This window comes from Sus scrofa, chromosome 2, assembly GCF_000003025.6.
Source record: "Sus scrofa isolate TJ Tabasco breed Duroc chromosome 2, Sscrofa11.1, whole genome shotgun sequence".
In the NCBI taxonomy this organism is placed as follows: Eukaryota; Metazoa; Chordata; class Mammalia; order Artiodactyla; family Suidae; genus Sus; species Sus scrofa.
The window spans coordinates 151,631,786-151,652,624 of NC_010444.4; the positions used below are offsets into that span (position 1 = coordinate 151,631,786).

Consider the following 20,839-nt stretch of genomic DNA (forward strand, 5'->3'; position numbering starts at 1 on the left):
CGCCTGCGGCCCCTCCCCCGCCCGGCGCGCCGCCGCCGCCGCCGCCGCCGCCGCGCATGCGCTCGCCGCTGCCCGCCCGGCCCAGCCCCGCCGCGGCCACCTTCGCTCCCATCCCTCGGAGCCCGCTGCCCGCGCCGCGCAGGCCCCTACCCTACCGCCGCTCGCCCACGGACTCCGACGTGTCCCTCGACTCCGAGGACTCCGGGGCTAAGTCGCCCGGCATCCTCGGCTACAACATCTGTCCCCGAGGGTGGAACGGCAGCCTGAGGCTCAAGCGCGGCAGCCTCCCCAGCGAGGCCTCCTGCTCCACCTAAAGCCTCCCTGCCCACGGCCCATCCCCGCCCCGGGAGGGCTGAACTGAAAGACGAGTCATCGGGTTGGGAGACCCCAGCACCACGACCCCGAGGGGTCCGGCCTCTTAGATAAGGGGTGCAGGCCTGGGGGGGGCGGAGGGGGCGCGGCGGTCCGAGCTGGGGTCCCAGCCCTGGCTCTGTCATTCAGTCATTGTGGGAAAGACCCTTCCTCCGCTCCTCAGCTTTCCCATCCGTCTAATAGAGCTTTGGCCGAGGCGATCTGCAAACGTCCAGATCCCCCTCCGTCAGCAGACACGCCAGTGCCTTGGCCTTGGAAGAGGGCGGATCTTGTACGTATGGAGCCTAGACTTGCTGCTTTGAAGGGCTCCTTCCGCCTCCCTCCCTTCCTGGCCCTGCTCTCTGGAGCCTGGCACTGGACGGGTGTGTTCAGAGGATCCTAGGTTGCCTGGCCAGGCCCTGGCACCAGGTCCCAGGCAGGAGCAGCTGTTTTCCACCCCTCCCTGACAAGCTCTATTTTTACCTCGGTGACCTTTAGAGAGGGTCTCCCAGGCCGGCTCAATGTGCCCTGCCTGCCTCTCTGGAGAGAAGAGGTGGGAAGATCCCTCCCCACGCAGGCTGCCCAGGGCGTTGCAGCCAGAGACAGGCCCATCCTAAGGCGAGGGTCTCCCCTCGGCCTGGTGCTTGGCCTCCGGGAGTGATGCGGGTGCTGCCCGCCCCCGCAGCCCCGACCTGGGCCTTCCAGGCAGTCGGGGCAGGCTGTGGGCTCACGGCTGAGCTGCTGAGGGAAGAGTTGGCGGGGCTCTCTGCTGTCCTCTGGCTGTATCCTCTGCGGCCCATTTGGAGAGAGAGAGCCCAAAGCTTCCTTGTTAGGGAAGTATGCCAGCAGTGGCCAGGATGCATAGCGGAGATTCTAGCAGGGGTTGGACTGGCTCGGAAGACGGCCGAGGGCTTGCCCAGTCCTGAAGGCACCCCATGGCATTAGGAAGGGGGGAGTGTGGCCGGAGGACCGGCTGGGCAGGTGAGCTCGGGCGGGTGAGTGAGGGGTTAGACCAGAGTCTACCTGCGTTTCTGGTCCCTTAGGAAGCACCTGAGTGTTTAGTTCCAGGCCACAGCGTCCCCATCGTGACCAGATGAGCGGGCACTGTTCCCCCTCATCTCTTTCCCATTGCACTCTGGCCTCGCCAGTGTCTATGCCCGTGACCTTGGGGTGCCTGGCTGCAGGCCCTGGCCTGCCCTTTAAGCCATAATGACTGATGCCAGTTCCTAGGAAGGACACGGGGAGGAACGTGCCCCAGGGCCATAGTGTCCAGAATTGGCTGGTGGTGCCCTCTAGAGGCTCAGAATCTCAGCTTCAGGATACTAAGTGTGGGTAGGGGTGGGTGGGGCGGGTGGGGGTGGGGTGGGCTGGAACTGGCTGAGGGCCAAAGCCATGGGTGTAGGTGAAAGGACACCAGGATGTCGCTAAAGGTGAGGGACAGAGGGTGACCTTGGGTTAGCGGTTAGCCTCACACACCCCTCAGGGGGATGCGAGCGAGGCTAGGACCAGCTGGGGTCGGACGGGAGAGAGTTGGGGTCAGGGTGGGCCACTCTGGAGTGAGGACGGATCCCAGAGGGTTCCTAGGGCCTGAGGGTGGGGACACAGGCCTTGCTGGGAGGAAGAAGTGATGGTGCCGCAGCTTGTCCATCACGAGCGATCACACTGCTGAAGTCCCCACCTGCTTCAGGGACCCTGGTAGCATGAGGGGCTGGGGCTAGGGGCCTCTTTCAGAGAAAAACCACCCTCAGGTCACTGGGTGATGCAGCGGCCGAGAAAAATCCACTTCCACCTGCATTTCTCCCAAAGGGCCAGCAGGAGGCAGCCTTGGGGAGCTGCTGCTCATCCTGGCGGTCCCCGCCTTCTTCTCCCCAGTCCTCTCAACTAACACTAGAGATTGCCTGTGCCCTGCCTTTGCCTCCTGTAGAGTTCGGCTCTGGCTCTCAATAAACGCTTCCTGCGTCTTTCTACCTCCTGTGTCATCTTCCACCGTGTTAAAGCCTTTTCCACAGCCACGGAACAGCCTGTGCGACTCCAGGTGGGTGGGAATGTTTGCTACGTGTGGGATGGGAGCCTCGGAAGCCGCGCCCATGAGGAGAGACGGGGAACAATGAGAACACTCGGGGCCCAAGAAGAAGTCCCCAGGCTGGAGTCCTGTCCTGTCCTCTGCTAGCTGCGTGACCCCCGGGACCGCCCCCTTCTCTGGGCCTCAGCTTCCCTGTCCGTGTAACACGGGAGCCAGGCAAGGTGACGTCTCGAGGTGGCACTGCCCAGGCCCCGACACGGGGCACTGTCCCTGGAGTGGGCCAGTTAAGCTGTGTCACGGCCCAGTGCTCTGGGGCTGCTCCTTGACGGCAGGTGGGGGCTGCGGGGAGGAGGAGGCGCTCCTGTGAGATGTAACGTCAGGATCCAGGCAAGCCTAGTGAGCTCAGGCCCCAGACCATCAGAAGTGCTGCCCTCCTGATGGGGGCATCTTTGCCCAGAGACAGGGACTGAGGCCTCACCGGGGAGCACCCCTCACCTTCCTCTCTGGGAAGCTGAAGTCAGGTGGTGCGAAGCGGAGTCTAGGCTTCCTCTTAAGAGGGCATGAGACACAGGCCCTGGGACCGTCCATCCTCCCACAGGGACAGGTGCTCCCCGCCTCCGGTGCAGCCCTGCTGGGAGCGGTTAGTGCACCTCTGACCCAACCTCTTTTTTTAAGGGCCACAACCTTGGCACATGGAGGTTCCCGGGCTAGGGGTCTCATCGGAGCTGCAGCTGCCGGCCTACAGCACAGCCACAGCCACGCCAGATCCAAGCCACATCTTCGACCTACACCACGGTTCATGGCAACGCCGGATCCTTAACCCACTGATCGAGGCCAGGGATTGAACCTACGTCCTCATGGGTACCATTCGGCTTTGTAAACCGCTGAGCCACAATGGGAACTCCAAGGGACTAGAACTCTTCTTGTGCCTTTTTGCATAGCCTTGACTCTTTGTTTTGTTGGGGTTTTGTTGACCCATCCTCCTCCTCAGCAGGAACCTCTTCTGAGCACAGAACCCCTTCCTGTAGCTGTCCCTGGTGTCCAGACACCTGCAGACAAGTTCATCCCAAAGTGACCTCGGGATCCGCGCCCCTAACCATCTCAGCCCGTCCGCCCGCCACTGTGACTTTTCCTTAGTCATTCAAGCCAGAAAGGGGAGGGGCCCCTCCCTCCGCCCTGGCCACCGGTCACTCGCTCACCAGGACCTGATGAGTCTGCAAATGCCCTCAAGGCCCTCTTCTCCTCTCCGTGCCCTGTGTCACCGCCCCAGGGGCCAGCGGCCGCCAGCCCTCACCTGACCACGGGGAGGTCCCCCTGCCTGCCGTCTCGCTCCCACCAACCCACTTGCCGCCGGGCAGCCAGAGACAACTTTAGAAAATGCCCTCTGACTGCTCCGTTCCACCGTTTAAACTCCAACAGCCCTTTTTTAAAAAGTTCCTTCTGAAAAGCCTGCCACCATCTGGTGCCCGCCCACCTGTCCGGCCTCATCTCTCAGCGGCACCGCAGCCCGCAGCCCCACGCTGCTCGCAGGCCCCAGCATCCTCCCACGGCCCGGCCTCGGCGGCCTGCAGCCCGGGCCCCGCTCTGCCCCCGGAACTCCCACCCAGCCGTCAAGGCGCAGCTCGCACGTCCCCCCCGCCCCCCGACCGGCCAAGGGGACGAGCATTTTCCATGACGCGGCGCAGGGGCTGCTGCCGGGCGGGACACGGGCCTGGCTGAGCTCCTTGAGGACAGAGCCCTGACTTAGCTATTTTCAGTCCGTGGCAAGAGGCTCCGGGAATGTGAGAAGGTGAAGGGGAGGGAGAGAGGGAGGCAAGCAAGGAGGGAGCGGACGGAGCGCCAGAGCCTCTGGGGGCCAGTCCTTCGTTCAGCCCACTGACCCGCCCGCTCATCCGTTCGCTCAGTCCACGAGGATGTGAGTTCCTCTCAGGCCCCACGCGAGGCACTGAGGATCCGCTCAGAGAGCTCAGGTGGCCGGCGACGCACTGGGGGCATTTCCAGGTGACTTCGGGGTGTGCGCGTGTGCCTGTGTTGTGCGGGCGTGTGCAAGGCCTCCCACTTGCAAGGGCCTCCTGCCGGGGCACCTGTCTTCCCTGGGGCCTGGGGCCGCGAGCATCTGTCCCTGGATCCTGTTGCAGCCCGAAATAAGGCTGTGAGCCGCGACGAGGCAGGGACGGCTCTGGTCAGCTGAGGCCAGAGCTGGGCGCAGGGCACACCCGGCGCGCCGACCGCCTGCCCGGACAGCGACCACTCGACTTGCGGCTTCCCGACAGAGGTGTCAGGTTCGAGGGTCTGACACACCCTCCTGCCGCTGCGGTTCCATCTCTCAGGTGCCAAGACCCAAGGGGAGCCGGCGGGACTGTGGGGAGTGGGCAGAGATGAGCCAATTCCCAGAGCCGCCCCTGCAGAAGGGATTCAGGGAGTGTGGGGACTCGGGGAGCCTGACCCTGAGCAAGGGAGTCTCTGCTCTGGGTTTCTCTGGTTAAAGGGGAGGGACAGTTCATGGCTCTTTTCAGGACTCCAAGACCTGAAGGCAGGAGAGGGAAGCAGGGCCCTGTCTGTCCAACAAGGGTCCTCCCCAGTGCCTGTGAGTTTCTGTAAGGAGGGTGTTTGCCAAGAAACATCCCGGGACCGTGGAATCCTAAGTGGCCACGGGACTCGCCACTGGCCCCCTTCTCACGGCCCTCAGCCCAAAAGCATGCGGGCGTGCTCACATCCGCGTGCGGTTTTAGGAGTGTGGATGGACTCAAGCCCCTCCAGGGACACCCCCCCCCCGCCCCCGGCCAAGCCCAACCTCCTTGCGTTACCCAGGGGGATGGTGGGGGGAGACAGAGGCAGAGCCGCTCGCTCACGGCTCCTGAGGGCGGCAGGGACGGCGATCAGAATCAGGTTGCCCAGCTCAGTGCCCACTGACCAGGGGCTGAGCGTGCGGGCACGGGGACAGAGGGAGGCGGTGGCTTTTCTAAAGGAAGGAAGCCAAGCAGAGTGGCTGGGAGTGAACGAGGCGGTCAGAAGGCTCCAGGGCTCTGCCTTCTCTACCGCAGGCAAGTTGCGGACTCTAGAAGGGGGCTTTGGCCCTCATGTCACGTGTGAATCACCTCCAAGAGCCCCGGAGGTGCCAGCAGGGGAGAGAGGAGTGGCAGCTTCGTCTGCTGCGGGGTGGGGGCGGGGGGCAGACAGGCCCTCAAGCCTCGGAGCTGAGGAGCCGAGGGAGCCCAGCCTCTCGGACCAGGTGCAGCCCCAGCCGAACCACCCACGCACCCCTCCCTGGCTGCAACCCCCAGCCTCTTTCAGCCTCTGTGGAGAGTTCACCAGAGTCTGTGGACGACAGCCCGAGACCCCCGCCCCTCCGAACATCCCAGAAACTCTCCCGACGAGACAGTGCTGCCCTAGCAGGCGTAGCAGATTTGGGTGACCTTGAGCTGGTCTCCAGCCCTCCACGGGCCTCAGCCTCCTCTTTCCAGCTCACACAGCCCCTGCTTGAGACTCTGGGGTGGGCCAAGGCTGTTCAGGGCCGGGGCCGGGTGGACCGCGGATGGGGGCACGGGGCAGCCTGGCCCATCTGCGGGCGTCTCTCTTCCACAGGATGATCCCCAAGGAGCAGAAGGGACCAGTGGTCACCGCCATGGGGGACCTCACAGAACCAGGTAAGGTTGGCCCAGCCCTCGTTCGGTCCCCAAACCCCGTCCTTTCGGTCCCAGAGGGCAGCCACTCAGGCCTCCCGGCGCCAGGCCTGGACAAACAGGTATGAGTTCCAGGCCAGCCTGTGGAATCTGCCAGCGAGGCTGGGAAGCTTCCCGAAGCATTGGGAGGGGCCTGGCCCTGATGTCCACACACCCACGGGCTGAGGCTGTGAGTCCTGGACGGGGCCGTGGCCCCAGCCGAATCCTCACTTCAGCCCCGAATTGAGCTCTGAGGGCTCTGGGCCCAGATCCAACCCTAATGAAGGCACAAGCTCCCTGCATACTCGCCCTCACTTACTCTAACTGGGGGTCCTGGGGAGCCCCCACGGCAAGAGACAAGGCGTCGGGGAAGCAGGGCAGGGGGCGAGAGCAGGCTGCCCCGTCTGACTCAGACTGTTTCATTTACAAGCCAATTCACACAATGGATAAATCATCCAAAACACATGTTTATCAACTTGATAGGACCTCTTGCTGCATTCTCGACATAATGTTAGAGTCTATTTGGCCTACTTTAGAGCATTTCAAGTATTTTAAAAATAAATTCAACAAAGTCAGGGCTCTCAAACCAGTGTGAATCACGGTGACATGGCATTGTTGATTAAAAATGCAGATTCCCGGCATCCACCTCCAAGCGTGCTGCTCGGGGGGCCCCGGGAAGAAGCCACACTTTAGCCTTTGAGACAAGTGCCCAGGTGGGCGGCGAGCCAAGCTCTGGGGCGCTCCCGGCTGAGGGCACTGCTGCGGTTTTGCTCTGCAGAGGCCTAAGAAAAATTCAGTCACGTTGTGTGACTTGATCTGTGTCGTGTGTTTCATCTGTGTGTTCTTGTCTCCTTTTGTTGGTGTTGGGTTTTTCCCTTTCCGACTTTTCTGTGCTGAGACATTTGGGCTTGGTGAAGTACTGATGCCCTAATTCGAAGGACGGGAAAAGACGTCTTCCTTTATCTGAGTGACTAATCAGCCACAGACTCCGCCCCCAACATGGACACACATCATTTACGCCAAATGCGAACTGTTGCCCACTGTGAGGATATTAATTAAGGACAACTCTGAGAATCAGGAAAAGAGGAAGAAAACACTCGCGGCCTCACCAGCAAGAGACAGCCATTGTAAAATAATCGTAATAAATCACTCACCGTTACTGTGTCCTCCTCGTGTGTCCGGCGCTGTGCCACCAGCGCTTACACTTTATGTCACCCACGCGCAACCCTCACGACAGCTCTGTTGGACATGGTTCAGCCCATTTCGCCAATGAGAACACTGAGGCTCCAACACTTAGGGGCTCCCATATTTAGAAGGTGCTCGAGCTGAGGTTTGACCCCAGATCTTTTTGCCACCAAAGCAGCTCCTTTACCAGACAGCTGTATAAGTAAACCCTTCATTTTATAAAATATTCAGACAAAACGAACGTGGATGACTCTGAACGTGAACGTGCCTCCCAGCAGAACCGTCTGGAGATAACCACTGTTAACGGCTTTGGGTAAACGCTTCTCGGTTCATGTACAAACATCTTTACACGCACGCACGCACGCACGCGGGGACCGAACACCATACCCGGTGCTCGGCGTCAGTGCTCGTCCCTTGGCAGCTGCACAGCCTTCCGCCGGCCTAGAGGGACCGATCGCAGCCCGGCCCTGCCCCGGCGCCCCCAGCACAGAATGTGCCACACACATGACGCGCACTCAGCCGAAGGGAGCACGAAGCCCCGCCCCACGTCGGCGCCCTTAGGAGTCGAGCCTGAGGAGTCCCAGACTAGGGACCTCTGGAGGTCGTGCTCCCAGGAGAAAGGAAGTGACGGAAGCGAGGGCGGGGAGGAGAGGGCTAAGCAAGGAACGCGCTGCCCCGCAGACGGCCGGGCCTCCACTCACCGGGCAGGTCTCCGCAGAGGGTGCGGCTGGGAGCTGTCAGTCACGGACGAGGCCTCCGGGCAGCCTCCGCACGAGACCGAGCCCGGTGTCCACGATCTGGAAGCTGCTGCAGTGGACATCCCCGTGGGTGTATCTTCGGACCATGTCCATTCAACTTCTCTCCCGACGAGGATGGGAGCCTGGAAGGAGACGGGCTCGGTCAAATGGCTTTCGTATTTACAGCCTTTTGTTTTTTGAATATTGAGCTCAGTTTATCGGAATAGCATTTGAGAATATGATGCCAGGGGATTTTTATTATGTTTTTTTTTCTATTTCACAATCTCATTAAGGATACCACATGACATAGAAATGTCTTATCTCCTGAGGCTCCTCTTAGCTTTTTTTTCTTTTTTATCTTTTTGCTATTTCTTGGGCCGCTCCTGCGGCGTATGGAGGTTCCCAGGCTAGGGGTTGAATCAGAGCTACAGCCGCCGGCCTACGCCAGAACCACAGCAATGCGGGATCCGAGCCGCGTCTGAGACCTACACCACAACTCACGGCAACGCCGGATCCTTAACCCACTGAGCAAGGGCAGGGATCGAACCCGCAACCTCATGGTTCCTAGTTGGATTCGTTAACCCCCGCGCCACGACGGGAACGCCACATAAACATATACTTTAAATACGTGAGTAGAATCTTGGAATGAAGATTCTTCCGCCACTGACTCTCCCCCTTAACCCACAGCGGATTCGTTCTAATGCTACCTGTGGCAGGTGCTCTCTATTTGCTGGAAAAGGGGGGAAAAAACTCAATCTCCTTTTTCGTTTTTTATTTTTGTTTTCATTTTCTTTTTATGGCTGCACTCAGGCATATGGAAGTTTCTGGGTCGGGGATCGAATCCAAGCCGCAGCTGCAGCCCTCACGACAGCTGCAGGAACACGGGACCCTTAACCTGCTGGTCCAGCGAGAACTCCAGCCTCCTGCAAAGGCTGTTGAGGAGCCCAGGGAATGGAAGCGCCACAGCCCCTGCAGGGCCCTCAGTGCAGCCTGGCAACCGCATCCCGTGCCCTCTGCGCTCCGCCGCTGCTGCCGGGACTCCTGCAGCCCCCTTCTCCGACGCTCAGTCTCTCCTCCCTCCTTCAGTCTCAGCCCAGGACTTGCTTCTTCCTTCATTGAGACGAGTAAAGTGGCCAAAAGAGAACTTCCAAGGCTTCGGCCTCCACATCGGTGTCCCTGCTCTCGGTCTTCCTTCTTGATGGGACAGGGACGCTGGCCTTGCGCGCGGCGGAAGCCAGCGCTTCCCGCTCTCCTGCTCAAGGACATTCCTTCAGGAATCTCCCCGCTCCACTGCATTGTCAGATTTCCTCCTCAGCTAACACCATGCTATGATTTTTCCTTCTTTAAAGACAAGCAAACGAGGAGTTCCCTTGTGGCACAGCTGGTTAAGGATCCAGCATTTTCACTGCAGCGGCTCAGTCGCTGCTGTGGCCTAGCTTCAATCACTGGCCCAGGAACTTCCACACACTGTGGCCCTGGCCAAAAAAAAAACGAAACAAGCCGACCAACAGCCCAACTCCTCTCTGCTCCCGCAGCTGCCTCCAGCCGACTCCTTCAGAGCACAGGGCCTCAAAGCAGCTGCAGGGCCGCCCTCCCCGCTTCTCTCTTTTAACTTTTATTAAACCTCTTCTGCACAGACGGCAAATCCCCACAGCTGCCCTTTTACTCCTGGAGTCCAGAGCGAATCCCAAAGGGCGTGTCATTCCAGCCCGCAATGCTTCCCGAGGCGTTGCGAGGTACTAAAAGGGACAGCTCCTTACATGTCACAAAGGTACTGACACGCTGAACAAAATCAGCAACATTGGTTTCATCCCATGTAATGACTCAGACAACGTCCTCCGTGTTCTAGCGTCACTGGGGAGCGGAAGGACCCGAGGTCACACTGGGCGAGAACATGACCCAGCTGCACGCACACAGCAGCGCTGCTACGTCCAGACATGCCGCAGCCTGTCCCACCACAAGTTCAAGTTCGGTTTCCTTTGCCCATTTCCTCTAGTAACCATGCCTCTGCTCTCTGTATGGACGTGTCTGTGTATGCTTGCTAAGGTCTGATCATGTATTTTGGTTCTTTGTTTGTTTTTGGTTTTTGTCTTTTTGCCTTTTCTAGGGCCGCACCTGAGGCATATGGAGGTTCCCACGTGAGGGGTCGAATCGGAGCTGTAGCCACTGGCCTACACCACAGCCACAGCCACAGCCACGTGGGATCTGAGCGGCATAGACAACCTGCACCACAGCTCACAGCAATGCTGGATCCTCAACCCACTGATCAAGGCCAGGGATCGAACCCACAACCTCAGGGTTCCTAGTTGGATTCGTTAACCACTGCGCCACGACAGGAACTCCTATTTGGTTTTGTTCCTTTGTTCGGCTGCACCTGTGGCATGTAGACATTCCCAGGCCAGGTACCAAACCCAAGCCATAGCAGTGACAACGCCAAATTCTTAACTGCTAGGCCACCAGGGACTCTCAGTTTTATAGTTCACATTTAAGTGAAATCATTTGGCGTTTGTCTTTATCTAACTATCTTCACTCGGTGTAATACGCTCAAGCACCACCGTCTTTACTTGGCAGCTGTGTCTCTCGGGTCTCCTTTTAGCTAAAATACTGCCCCCTTTCCTTCCACGTCTTTCACTCCTTTGAAGAAACCAGGGCAGCTGCCCTGCAGAATGTCCTGCGTCCTAGATTTGGCTCATCGCTTCCCTGTAATGTGGTTAAACTCGTCCTCTGTCCCTTTGTCCTTGAACCTTTTCCAATAACGCTTTCACACCAAAATACTCCGCAGGAACTGCTTTTGTGGAGGTTACCAATAGTCACACCTGGGACTAAATACCACGTCACCTTTCAGCCTTCATCTTCCTTGGCACATCGGCAACTCTTGACTCTCGAGCAGGCCGTCTCCCCGACACGCTTTCATCATCTGTTTCTAGGACACTGCATCTTCAGCTTTCCTCCAGCCTTGCGGGGAGCTTCTTCCCAGGCTCCAGGGCTGGGTTTCACATCCTCAGTCTAAATGCCGGAGGCCCCAGGCTCAGCCTTTGGTCTCTCGTCCATATCCTGGCTGCTGTCCCCCAGGCTCCGGGCGCAAGGTGCGTTTGCAGGGCTGGAACATGAACCTCGTGCATCAAGCTGTAGAGACGACACCTCTGCGCTGCCCATGCGGGTCCCTCTCCTCGCCATCCCGCCCCTCCTTTCTTCCAAAAGACGCCCCTTGTTGGGCCAGCGTGAAAGTCGCATTTTGCTGCGAGGAAAGCACGAAGGATATGGATGGACACCCAGGCGACCAAAGACAGTCGTTGGCTCTGGAATCCCCTCCGTGGCTGTGACAACTGATCGTAAAACCATGAGAAAAGAGACAGATTGAACAGTCTTCATTTAAGAACAATAGTAAATACCGTTTGTACGTTCCTGATGCCCCAATTTTTATGTTTGGGTCCGTTTTCTCCTGTGAACATAGACTCGTATATCCAGCTTCCTCCTCAGCATCTCCACTGACATGCCCACCAGGCTCTGCAAACTTCATGCCCAGTTGTGCAGAAGAACTAAATAGACATTTCTCCAAGAAGACATATGGGTGGTCAGTAGGCACATGACAAGATGCTCAACATCACTAATCACTAGAGAAACGCAAAGCAAAACTGCAATGAGGGACCACCTCACGCCCATCAGAACGGCCATCGTCAATGATTCTACAAGTAACAAGTGCTGGAGCAGGTGTGGAGAGAAGGGAACCCTCCTGCACTGCTGGTGGGAATGTAAATTGGTACAAACACTGTGGAGAACAGTATGGAGGCACCTCGGAAAACGAAATATAGAACTACCATGTGACCCAGCAACCTCACTCTTGGGAATATATCTCGACGAAACTATAACTCAACAAGACATATGGAGTTCCCACTGTGGCTCAGTGGGTTACACATTTGACTGGTGTCCATGAAGATGCAGGTTCCATCCCTGGCCTCACTCAGTGGGTTAAGGATCTGGCGTTACTGTAGCTGTGGTGTAGGCCGGAAGCTACAGCTCTGATTCAATCCCTACCCTGGTAACTTTCATATGCTTCAGGTGTGGCCCAAAAGGCAAAACAAACAAACAAAAACATAAAAAACCCCACACCTCTATGTTCATAGCAGCACTATTAATAATAACCAAGACATGGAAACAACCTAAATGCCCATGAACAGATGAATGGAATACTACTCAGCCATAAAAAAGGATAAACTAAAGCCATTTGCCACAACATGATGCTCCTAGAAACAAACATACTGAGTGACGTCAGAAAGGGGACGAAACATCACACTAACACTTACACGTGGAATCGAAAAGACGGCATAATCGACTCTCCCTGCAAAACAGACACAGACACAGAGAGAACAGACGTATGGTGGCCAAGGAGGAAATGGGAGGGAGAGGGGTGGACGGGGAGTGTGGGGTTAGCAGATGCAAACTCCAACATCCAGGATGGATAAACACCAAGGTCCTACCACACAGCACAGGGAACTGGCTCCCAACTCCTGGGATAGACCAGGATGGAAAAGAATATTTTTAAAAAGTATATATGTGCATCACTGAGTCACTTTGCTGTACAACAGAAACTGGCACAACATTGTAAATCAACTATAATTTTTTTTAATTTTATTATTTTTTTATTTTTGGCCTTTTTTTTTCAGGGCTACACTCACAGCGTATGGAGGTTTCCAGGCCAGGGGTCAAATTGGAGCTACAGCTGCCAGCCTACACTACAGCCACAGCAACTCGGGATCTGAGCCGCGTCTGCAACCTACACCACAGCTCACAGCAACACCGGATCCTTAACCCACTGAGCAAGGTCAGGGATTGAACCCCCAACCTTATGGTTCCTAGTCAGATTTGTTTCCACTGCACCACAAAGGGAAATGCCTTAATTTAAAAAAATTTTTAAAAACATGCCCAGTTTTAAGGTTAGTTTAGGGAGGGAGTTCCTGCTGTGGTTCAGCGGAAACGAATCTGACTAGGAACCATGAGGTTGCAGGTTCGATCCCTGGCCTCGCTCAGCGTTGCCGTGAGCTGTGGTGTAGGCTGGCAGCTGTGGCTCCGATTTGACCCCTAGCCTGGGAACCTCCATATGCCGTGGGTGGGTCCCCCACCCCAAAAATAGAAAATCAGTTAAGGGATTCTGACTATGGACTAGGCATTAACTAAAACAGAAATTCATTCCCTTGAGAAGGTGGAGATCTTTAATTGATAAACACAAGTTACAAGCAGCTACGCTATACTTTCATTTCCGTTGAAAGAACACATTAATACAGAGTCAGTGAAAATGACAGGAAAGGATACCCAGACACCAACAGCGGGGGGCGGGGGGAGGAGAACATGGTATCTTTCTTTTCTTGTTCTCATGTCTATATTTTCTAGCTTTCTTCAACGCATACATACGCTGTTTTTACAATAATAAAGGGCTATTTTGAAACTCGAGGAAGGCATGTCCAGACCGAACAGCGGTCTTTCCCGAGGCCCCCGCCTCCCCCAGCCTCCCCAGCGCAGGGAGCGGCTGCTCCATCCTCGCAGCGGCTCAGGCCGGGAACCCTGCCCCGTCCTCCAGTCCTCCCCCCTCACGTCCCGCACCCAGGGCCCGCCTTCATAAGACGTCTAGAATCCCATCGTTTCTCACCCCCCTGGACTTGTGCGGGCGAAGAGCTGCATGGGAAACACCCGGAATGAATACACCTGGCCAAGAACATCCGAAACGAGGCTCTTTCCACTCAAATCATCAAGCTCATGCACATTAAACTCAGGGGAGTCATTTCTGCACGGTGGGCGGCCACAGATTCCACAGGATAACGACGCCCAGGGCCAGCCCGGGCGGGGAGACGCCGCGGACGGGGCTGGGAGGGTCCCCTAGCGCGGCGCCCAGGAGGACGGGTGCTGAGCGCTCGCCCGGCCTCTCCCGCAGCCCCCCTGCTGGATCTGGGCAAGAAGCTGAGCGTGCCTCAGGACCTGATGGTGGAGGAGCTGTCGCTGCCCAACAACCGAGGCTCCCTCCTCTTCCAGGAGAGACAGCGCCGCGTGCAGAAGTTCACCTTTGAATTTGCGGGCAGCCAGCGGGCGGTGAGTAAGCCCTCGGACGCGCAGGAAACCGGGCCCAGAGAGGGCCCGTTGCTGGCCTAAACCAGACCGGGAGCCTGGGGAGACCCCCTGGCCCCCATGGAGTCGGCGGGGGGAGAGGGGCTCAGGTTCCAGCTGCGGAGGCTGTGCTGGTGCCATCAGATAGACCCCTGTCCTGCGTGGGATCCTAGAAAGGGGTCGGCCCTTTCAGCATGTTCCCCAGGAAGAGCCGTGGAGGGAGAGGACCCCGGCTCCTATAAAGAGGACACGGGGAGTCAGGTGCTCTGGGCTGAATGGGTAGCGAGTGGGATTTAGACTAGACCTGAGCGAAGATGGAAGAGCAGAGCCGCGCTCTGCCCAGAGAAGGAAAAAGGCCAAGGCCACCAGGCAGCTGCAGCGGAGGGGGAGGCAAGAAGGGCTTGTCCTCAGGCTTCAAAAAGGCGGCAGCTTCAGGCACTTCTCACACATTTTCATTGGAGTCCACCCCCCCCTGGGTGAGACGGGAGGTGATGAGAGGGGACAGGACAGGACAGTAAGACGACACAACCCCAACTTCTGCTCGTCGCCTCCCGCTTGGTGATCAGGGAGTGATGTTATTACAGCCTCGTTCCGGAGAAGGAGACGGAGGCTCAGAGAGGCTGAGCGCGCCCAAGGCTGACAGCAGCTAACACTCGAGCCTGCGTCTCGGTTCCAGGCACTGGGCTAGGCAGTCTACACTGTAAACTCAGGAGAGGGCTCAGGTTCATTCCCCCCCGCCCCCACCCCCGCCTTCTTACCCAGTGGAGGGAGAAGCCTGGTACTTGTCCTGCTGAGCCTACCAGTTGAGGGCTTCGTTTGTCCCCTGACAGAGTGCGGCAGGAACTGCCCAGGGGACGGTGACGGCAACGGCGACGCCTGGGAGGGTGAGTGTGGACAGGGACCTCCGGGGGGTGGGGGGGGTGGGAAGGGGTCAGGCAGTTTGGGTTCCCGGTCCACCGCCTCTGAGCTCCTGCCCCTGTGCCCAGGCTGCCAACAGCCCCGAGGGGCAGAACTACAGCTCTGAGCTCCATGTCTCCCTGGAGTCGCCGGGAGGCCCTGAGGACGTGCAGCCGGCAGCCCCCCGGGCCGTGAGCGCCCCCAGCCCCAGCGCCCTGGCCCCTGGTAAGTGGCCTCCTCACATCCCGGGACCAGGGCACGCTCTGTGGGGGTGAGGAGGGGACACCCCAGAGCATCAGGCCCCTTCCTTCCCAACATACACCCTCTGCGGACCCAACATGGGCCCAGAGAGGCACAGTGACATGCGGAGGTCACGGAGCAAGTCTGTGGCCCAGCCCGCGAGGCTGTGCCCCACCCTCCCTGTTTCCAGGGCAGAGGAGTCCTCTCTGGCACCACGACACCTCCCACCCCCACCCCGCCGCCTCCCCTCTCCCAGCCCCTCTCTTCCCTCGTCTCCAGTGTCTGTGGGGGGGCATGGGACGAGGGCCGAGGCAGAAAGGAGCCCAGGCGCCCTGCTCCGCCCCTAGGCTATGCCGAGCCACTGAAGGGCATCCCTCCGGAGAAGTTCAACCACACCGCCATCCCCAAGGGCTACCACTGCCCCTGGCAGGAGTTCATCAGCTACCGGGACTACCTGGGCGAGGGCCGAAGTCACACCCCCAGCCTGGCGGATTATCGCAATTTCAACAAGTAAGGCGAGGCGGGCTGCTCGGGGCGAGACTGGAGGGAGGCTGTGCCAGGAGCCAGTGGTCCCCACAGCTCGGCTGCGCTTCCCGAGCACGTGCCACAGGTCGATCGCTAGCCCAGTGCTTTACATGCATCTATGGGGCTCTTGCTAGAACTCAGGACAGCGCTCGCCTTAGCACACAGCGGGTGCTCAATCCATGCACAGAATGAGTGGGGGCGTGCAGCGCGCATCGTGTTGGACCCTCCTCCGCCACAGGGTGGGGCGGGTGCCACAATTTCTCCTATTCTCCTGGTGACAAGCCTGTCAACCATCTGCCCAAAGTGACAAAGCAAGGAGGGTGGCAGGGCTGGGGTCCAAGACGGACTCCAGAGCCCAGTCCCACGCCCGCTATGTGCGGCCTCCTCCATCACATGACAGCGCGAGACTTCCCCCGGGCTCGCCAGTCCCAGGCCAGCTCACCCTTGGCTCCCTTTCACCAGCGGTCGGGAAGAGGCCTCGGAAGTAACCTGGAGGCTGAACCACTGCGGGAGCGACAGTGAAATTCTGGACACCAAAGTGAGAGCCACAGAGGAGAGGCTCATGGTGTGTAGACCGCGGGGCCTCCAAAGGGCTCAGTGTCATCTCCACGCCTGGCTGCGTGACTGCGGCCCAGTGACTGAACCTCTCTGGGCCTCTGTCTCGCCACCTGTAAGAACGCCTACTTCGAAAGCTGGCTGTGGCGGTGGCGTGAGAGGCTATAGGCAAAGTGCCTGGCAAGTGACACACTCTTGATAAATGGTGGCTGCCGTAATACTTATCGTTCTCCTTACTGTCATCCACAAGTTGAAATGATGGCTGGAAAAGTCAACAGAGGCGAACTGGAAAGGGAGAAATTTAACATTCTGCCCTGGCGACCTGGGAACACCCCGCAGCGGTCAGGACAGGGGCTTGGTGCTGGAGGAAGGCCTTGGGCGGGGGTACGTTGCGGCAGGAAGTGGCTTCCTCGGCCCAATGCTCTCTCTGAGAACCGCTCCTCCGGCCTGGGCTCATTCATGAGAAAGAGGAGGGTCCGGGGAGGCCACAGTCCAGCTCTTCTCAGCTCAGACCACACGGGGAGACCGTGTCCGTCTAACAGGCGCAGACAGATGGGCTGCCGGAGCCGGGGGGCTGGGCCCCGAGATGAGACTGCTCAGGAGGGAGGTCGCTGTCCACGAACGGCTGACAGCCAGGGAGAACCAGGACGAGAACCGGGCCCAACGGGCACTATGTAAACTGCAAGCCACTGGCAGAGGTTTTGGGGTGTCCTGGCAGGCAGGGCTGTCACTCCTCCTGCGGCCCTCAGATCCTGCCCGTCCAGCTACTTAAAAGCCTCAGCAGACATTCCGTGCCTGCGGCCAGCTTCCAGGCCGGCCAGGGCAGGTTGCAGCCCCATCCACGACCCACCAAAAGAAGGAGGGTCTTCGGGACCCTGAGCCCAGACCCCGAGTGAGGCAGGGAGACAAGGAACAGCAGCATTGGTGGCCAAGCTGTGCTCGGGACCAGGGCTCTGGGCTCCCCATCAAGGGCCCGGCCGTGAGGCCTGTGCAACTTGGACACGGCCCAGCCTGCTCCCGTGGGGCCCAGCTGCTGCCACCACAGCCTGGGTGGTCCGAGCAGAAACCCTGTCCTGGTTGGAACCGGGGCCCTGGCCCAGGGGTTGCCTTTTCACCCCAGAGCAGGCATTCCCCTGCTCCTGCTGGTCCTGGGCTGCAGGAAAACACTGCATGAGCACAGCTTTTTATTTTCTGAAAATTAAACAATAGCTTGAAAACATGTACTTACGTTATCTTAAACAAACAAAAAACAAAAAACCCTAGGCAACGACAAATAAAAGTAGGGCCCCTTTGTTCGCCATCCCCCAGTTGTCCACGGTCTCGTCCCCGCCCCGAAGGCCACACTGCCATGCACACGTCTTAGGACTTCGCCAGGAGCAGCCGCATCCCTGGGGGCGGCAGTGTCTCCTGCACGTGTCTGTGTTTGATTCCGCGCTTCGCACCCAATGCCATGCTTCTGAAACCTTCCTTTTGAGTGCCTACCGCTCGCATTCCTTTCAAGCTGCCGTATAGCCCTCGGCCGTGTGAATGCACCCCATCTGCCCCAGCCGGGCCACTGCCATGGACACCTGGCTCGCCCCGGCCCGTCCTCATCGCCGCTTCTGTCTGCCCCTCTGCGCTGCCCCAAGCCATAGGCTCGCAGGCGGAGCTGCAGGCTGACAGCGTTTGCACATTCTCAGGTTTAAAAGATTGTTGCCAGACTGTCCTCCAAGGTAGGAGCACTGGTTTACCCTCCAACCAGCTGTACCCGCCTGAGACCCGGCCGTGACCATGCGGCTCCCTTGCCAGTCGTCCAGGGAGAAGCGGCCTGTCTCCGCCGGGATGGCATCCCTGCCTCTGCTGCTCTTTCTAACCCGCTTTCGCTTTCCCGTGGGTGCTGTGCTGCCCTAAGGGGGTGAGAGGAGGAGGAAAACCCATCCCAATTCCACTTCCTCTGGGCCTCACCTCAGGGGAGCCCAGAGCTCTGCCGGGACCACCAAGTCGACCTCTGAAAACTGCCCTCCTGTTTCCGAGCCACAAGCCACCCTGACAGGGGGCCGACCGGGGGCCGGGCGGAGCTGGAGGAGCCTGTTAGGGAGCAGAAACCCTGCTGCAGGGGAGGCGAGGCCCAGAGAGAGGCGGGGAGGCTCAGGGGACCCACACGACTGTCCTGCTGCTCTTCTCTCCCCAGGACCCCCGTGCCCTTTGGAGGACTGCTGGCAGGGGAGACCCTTCCGAGGGCAGGCACCCCGTCTGTCCCGGAGCTCAGCAGCGGCTTGGAACTCCTCCGCCTCAGACCCAGCTTCAACAGGGTGGCCCAGGGCTGGGTCCGCAACCTCCCCGAGTCTGAGGAGCTGTAGCCCAGCCTAACCGTCCAACCCCCCACCTCTGGGTTCGGGCACCATCTGGAGACAGCCCATGTGGACGACACTCCAGTCAGCAAAGGGCTGTCGCACGCAAAAATCTTACTGCAAATGGCCTCGACGGTCACCAAGTTCAGCAGTCCCCAGATGTGGTGGGCGTCCAAATTACCTGGGGCCGGGGTTATTTCTAGGACCGATCTCCGGCCGGTCCAGACCACGGCGTCAGTATCTCCTGAATGGGGCCTCTTTTAGTAGCTAGCACTCTAGCTGCCCCCAGGAGCACGTGTCCCTGGCGTGTGCCTTCCCAAACCACCAAGACCTTCACAGCCGTGCCTCCACTCTTTCTGCTCCGGTGCTCTAGCTTATACCCTCCACCGACAGGGAGCTCACTAGCCACCTGTTTACCTGTGACTCACTCAGATAATTAGATTCTCCTCTTACTGAGCACAGATGGTCTTTATTTATGCTGTTAACATCCTCTAGGCACCTACGGTGAGCTAGCCACGGTGCCTGCTCCGGGCGAGTGTGTGGTGCATAGGCCCAGCCCCAGCCTTGGGAGCAAAAGGCAGTCGGGAAGGCAGACCTGTAAGCCGTTAAGTGGTCTGAATTTCCCTAAAGCACACTGATTGACCACCGCGGAACAAAGGGCCTCAAACAGAACGGAGAGAGGTCTCTGGCCCAGAGCGTGGGGCGGACTGTGGGAAGCGTCCTGGAGGACTGGAGTGGGACCTGGAAGGGGAGAGTCCATCGGGGAAGAGGGCATGAAGGGAGGGCACTCCTGGCAAGCAGACGGAGTCTGCAAAGGTGGGAACGGCGGTGTGCAGGTGTCCTAGAGAAGGGGGAGGGGGCCAGGACTCCTGAGAGGGCCAGAGTGGGGGGGCTGCGCCAAGGAAATCGAGGTTCTTAGGCGGGGGAGTGAGGGGTCCTTCTGGTCTCTGTGCGGGGCACGGACTGGAGAGGACTGAGGCCGGAAGCCAGGAGTCCTTCAAGCAACACGGCCTGGACGAGGGAGGCCGCTTTGGGGTGGAAAGAAGGGGTACCCCGGGCCCCTCGCGGGCAGGGGCAGAGCGGGGCGCTGACAGAGACGGCTCCGCTCCAGGCCGCTCCACTCACCTTTCGGAGCAGGCTCCGCCGCAGCTCTTGGCCTGGTCTGCAGCCGCCGCGGCCTCTCCTCCGGCGCATCAGGGAAAGGGGAAGGCAGGCCCCCCCGCAGGTGGCGGTGGCGGTGCCTCGTTGCTCGGGCTGGGAGCTGGTTCTCCACAGATCCCGTTTCTAAGTTTCCGTACAACTTTGAGACGAAAGTATTGTCCCATTTGACAGACGTGGATATCCAGGCTCAGAGGGGGAAGTGACTTGTCCAGGCACAGAGCCAAAGTGGGTCTCTTTCCAGAGGAGTTTCTCGCCCCCCGCCCCAGCCACACTGTGTGGTCAAGCCAGTGCCCATTGGCTCTGCGATCACCCAATCAGCTTTAGGTTTAGAGGCGGAGGGGCGCGGTCAGGGAGGGTCTAACCCCCACGCGAGTTCTGAGAACTCACGCCGGCCTCGAGGTCCAGCTGTGAGCGGAGGCGAACCGGAGGCCCTGCACAGAGATTGGTGGGCGTAACTCGTACATAATAAGCCCTCGGCCATCAGATTTCAGGCAGCTCCTGCTCTGAGCTGGACAAGCTGTCCTTGCAGGGAATATGCAGCTTGAGAAGCGGCCTCCTGGAAATGTCGCTGGGGAAGCTGAAACCTGAAGGAAAGCCTGTGGTGGCTGGAGGGCTCCCGTTGGACATGACCTCCCGCCTTCCCCGCTGCCTCCCTCTGCCTCTTCGCCAACTCCCTCCCCTAGGGAGACCAGAAGGCCCGGAGTCCAGCTGGTTCCCAGGTGCACGACAGTGGTCGCGTTTGCCTTTTGCTCTGGAGTTTCCCTGGGCCTGAGTCTTGGATTTGTTTGCAATTGCTGTGTTGTCTTGAATTTGGGGGCTGCCATCTGAAGTCACCTTTCCATGAGCTGAAAGCCGACCATTAAAGCGTCTGAAACACACACGAGAGAACTGGGGCTGCCTTGGGTGGCTCTGTTGTGCTCTGGAGGTAATGGCAGCAGTCAGGTACAGAAGAGGGGGGCCTGGTGGGGAGCCTGCCACACCCCAAAGTAAATTCTCATTCATTTTTTCTTCTGATGTGACTTTTGCTGATGTTGTTTTTTAAAAAGAAAAATAATGGCGTTCCTGTTGTGGCGCAGT

General features: G+C 58.9%; 2 protein-coding genes across 7 annotated transcripts in view; both read left to right on the forward strand.

Moving 5' to 3' along the window:
* The window catches only part of SYNPO (synaptopodin), a 62,840-nt gene extending 60,522 nt beyond the window's left edge, over positions 1–2,318 (forward strand). Inside the window, 1 exon segment of the mRNA XM_021085030.1 lies at positions 1–2,318. Within this exon segment, the coding sequence (XP_020940689.1) occupies positions 1–314 (314 nt within the window). The 3' untranslated portion in view covers positions 315–2,318.
* Positions 3,374–19,060, forward strand: MYOZ3 (myozenin 3). 6 transcript variants are annotated; one of them, XM_021082327.1, is made up of 7 exons: positions 3,374–4,704; positions 5,960–6,021; positions 13,885–14,039; positions 14,885–14,938; positions 15,041–15,176; positions 15,539–15,701; positions 18,442–19,060. In XM_021082327.1, exons 2-7 carry the CDS (start codon positions 5,961–5,963, stop codon positions 18,608–18,610), a joined length of 738 nt encoding a protein of 245 aa, XP_020937986.1. In that variant the 5' UTR covers positions 3,374–4,704; position 5,960; the 3' UTR covers positions 18,611–19,060.

Coding starts and splice junctions, on each gene's coding strand:
- MYOZ3 (XM_021082320.1), top strand. CDS start 5,961: ATGATCCCCAAGGAGCAGAAGGGACCAGTGGTCACCGCCATGGGGGAC. Junction 6,022..13,884: donor GGGGGACCTCACAGAACCAG/GTAAGGTTGGCC, acceptor CCTCTCCCGCAG/CCCCCCTGCTGGATCTGGGC. Junction 14,939..15,040: donor CAACGGCGACGCCTGGGAGG/GTGAGTGTGGAC, acceptor CCCTGTGCCCAG/GCTGCCAACAGCCCCGAGGG.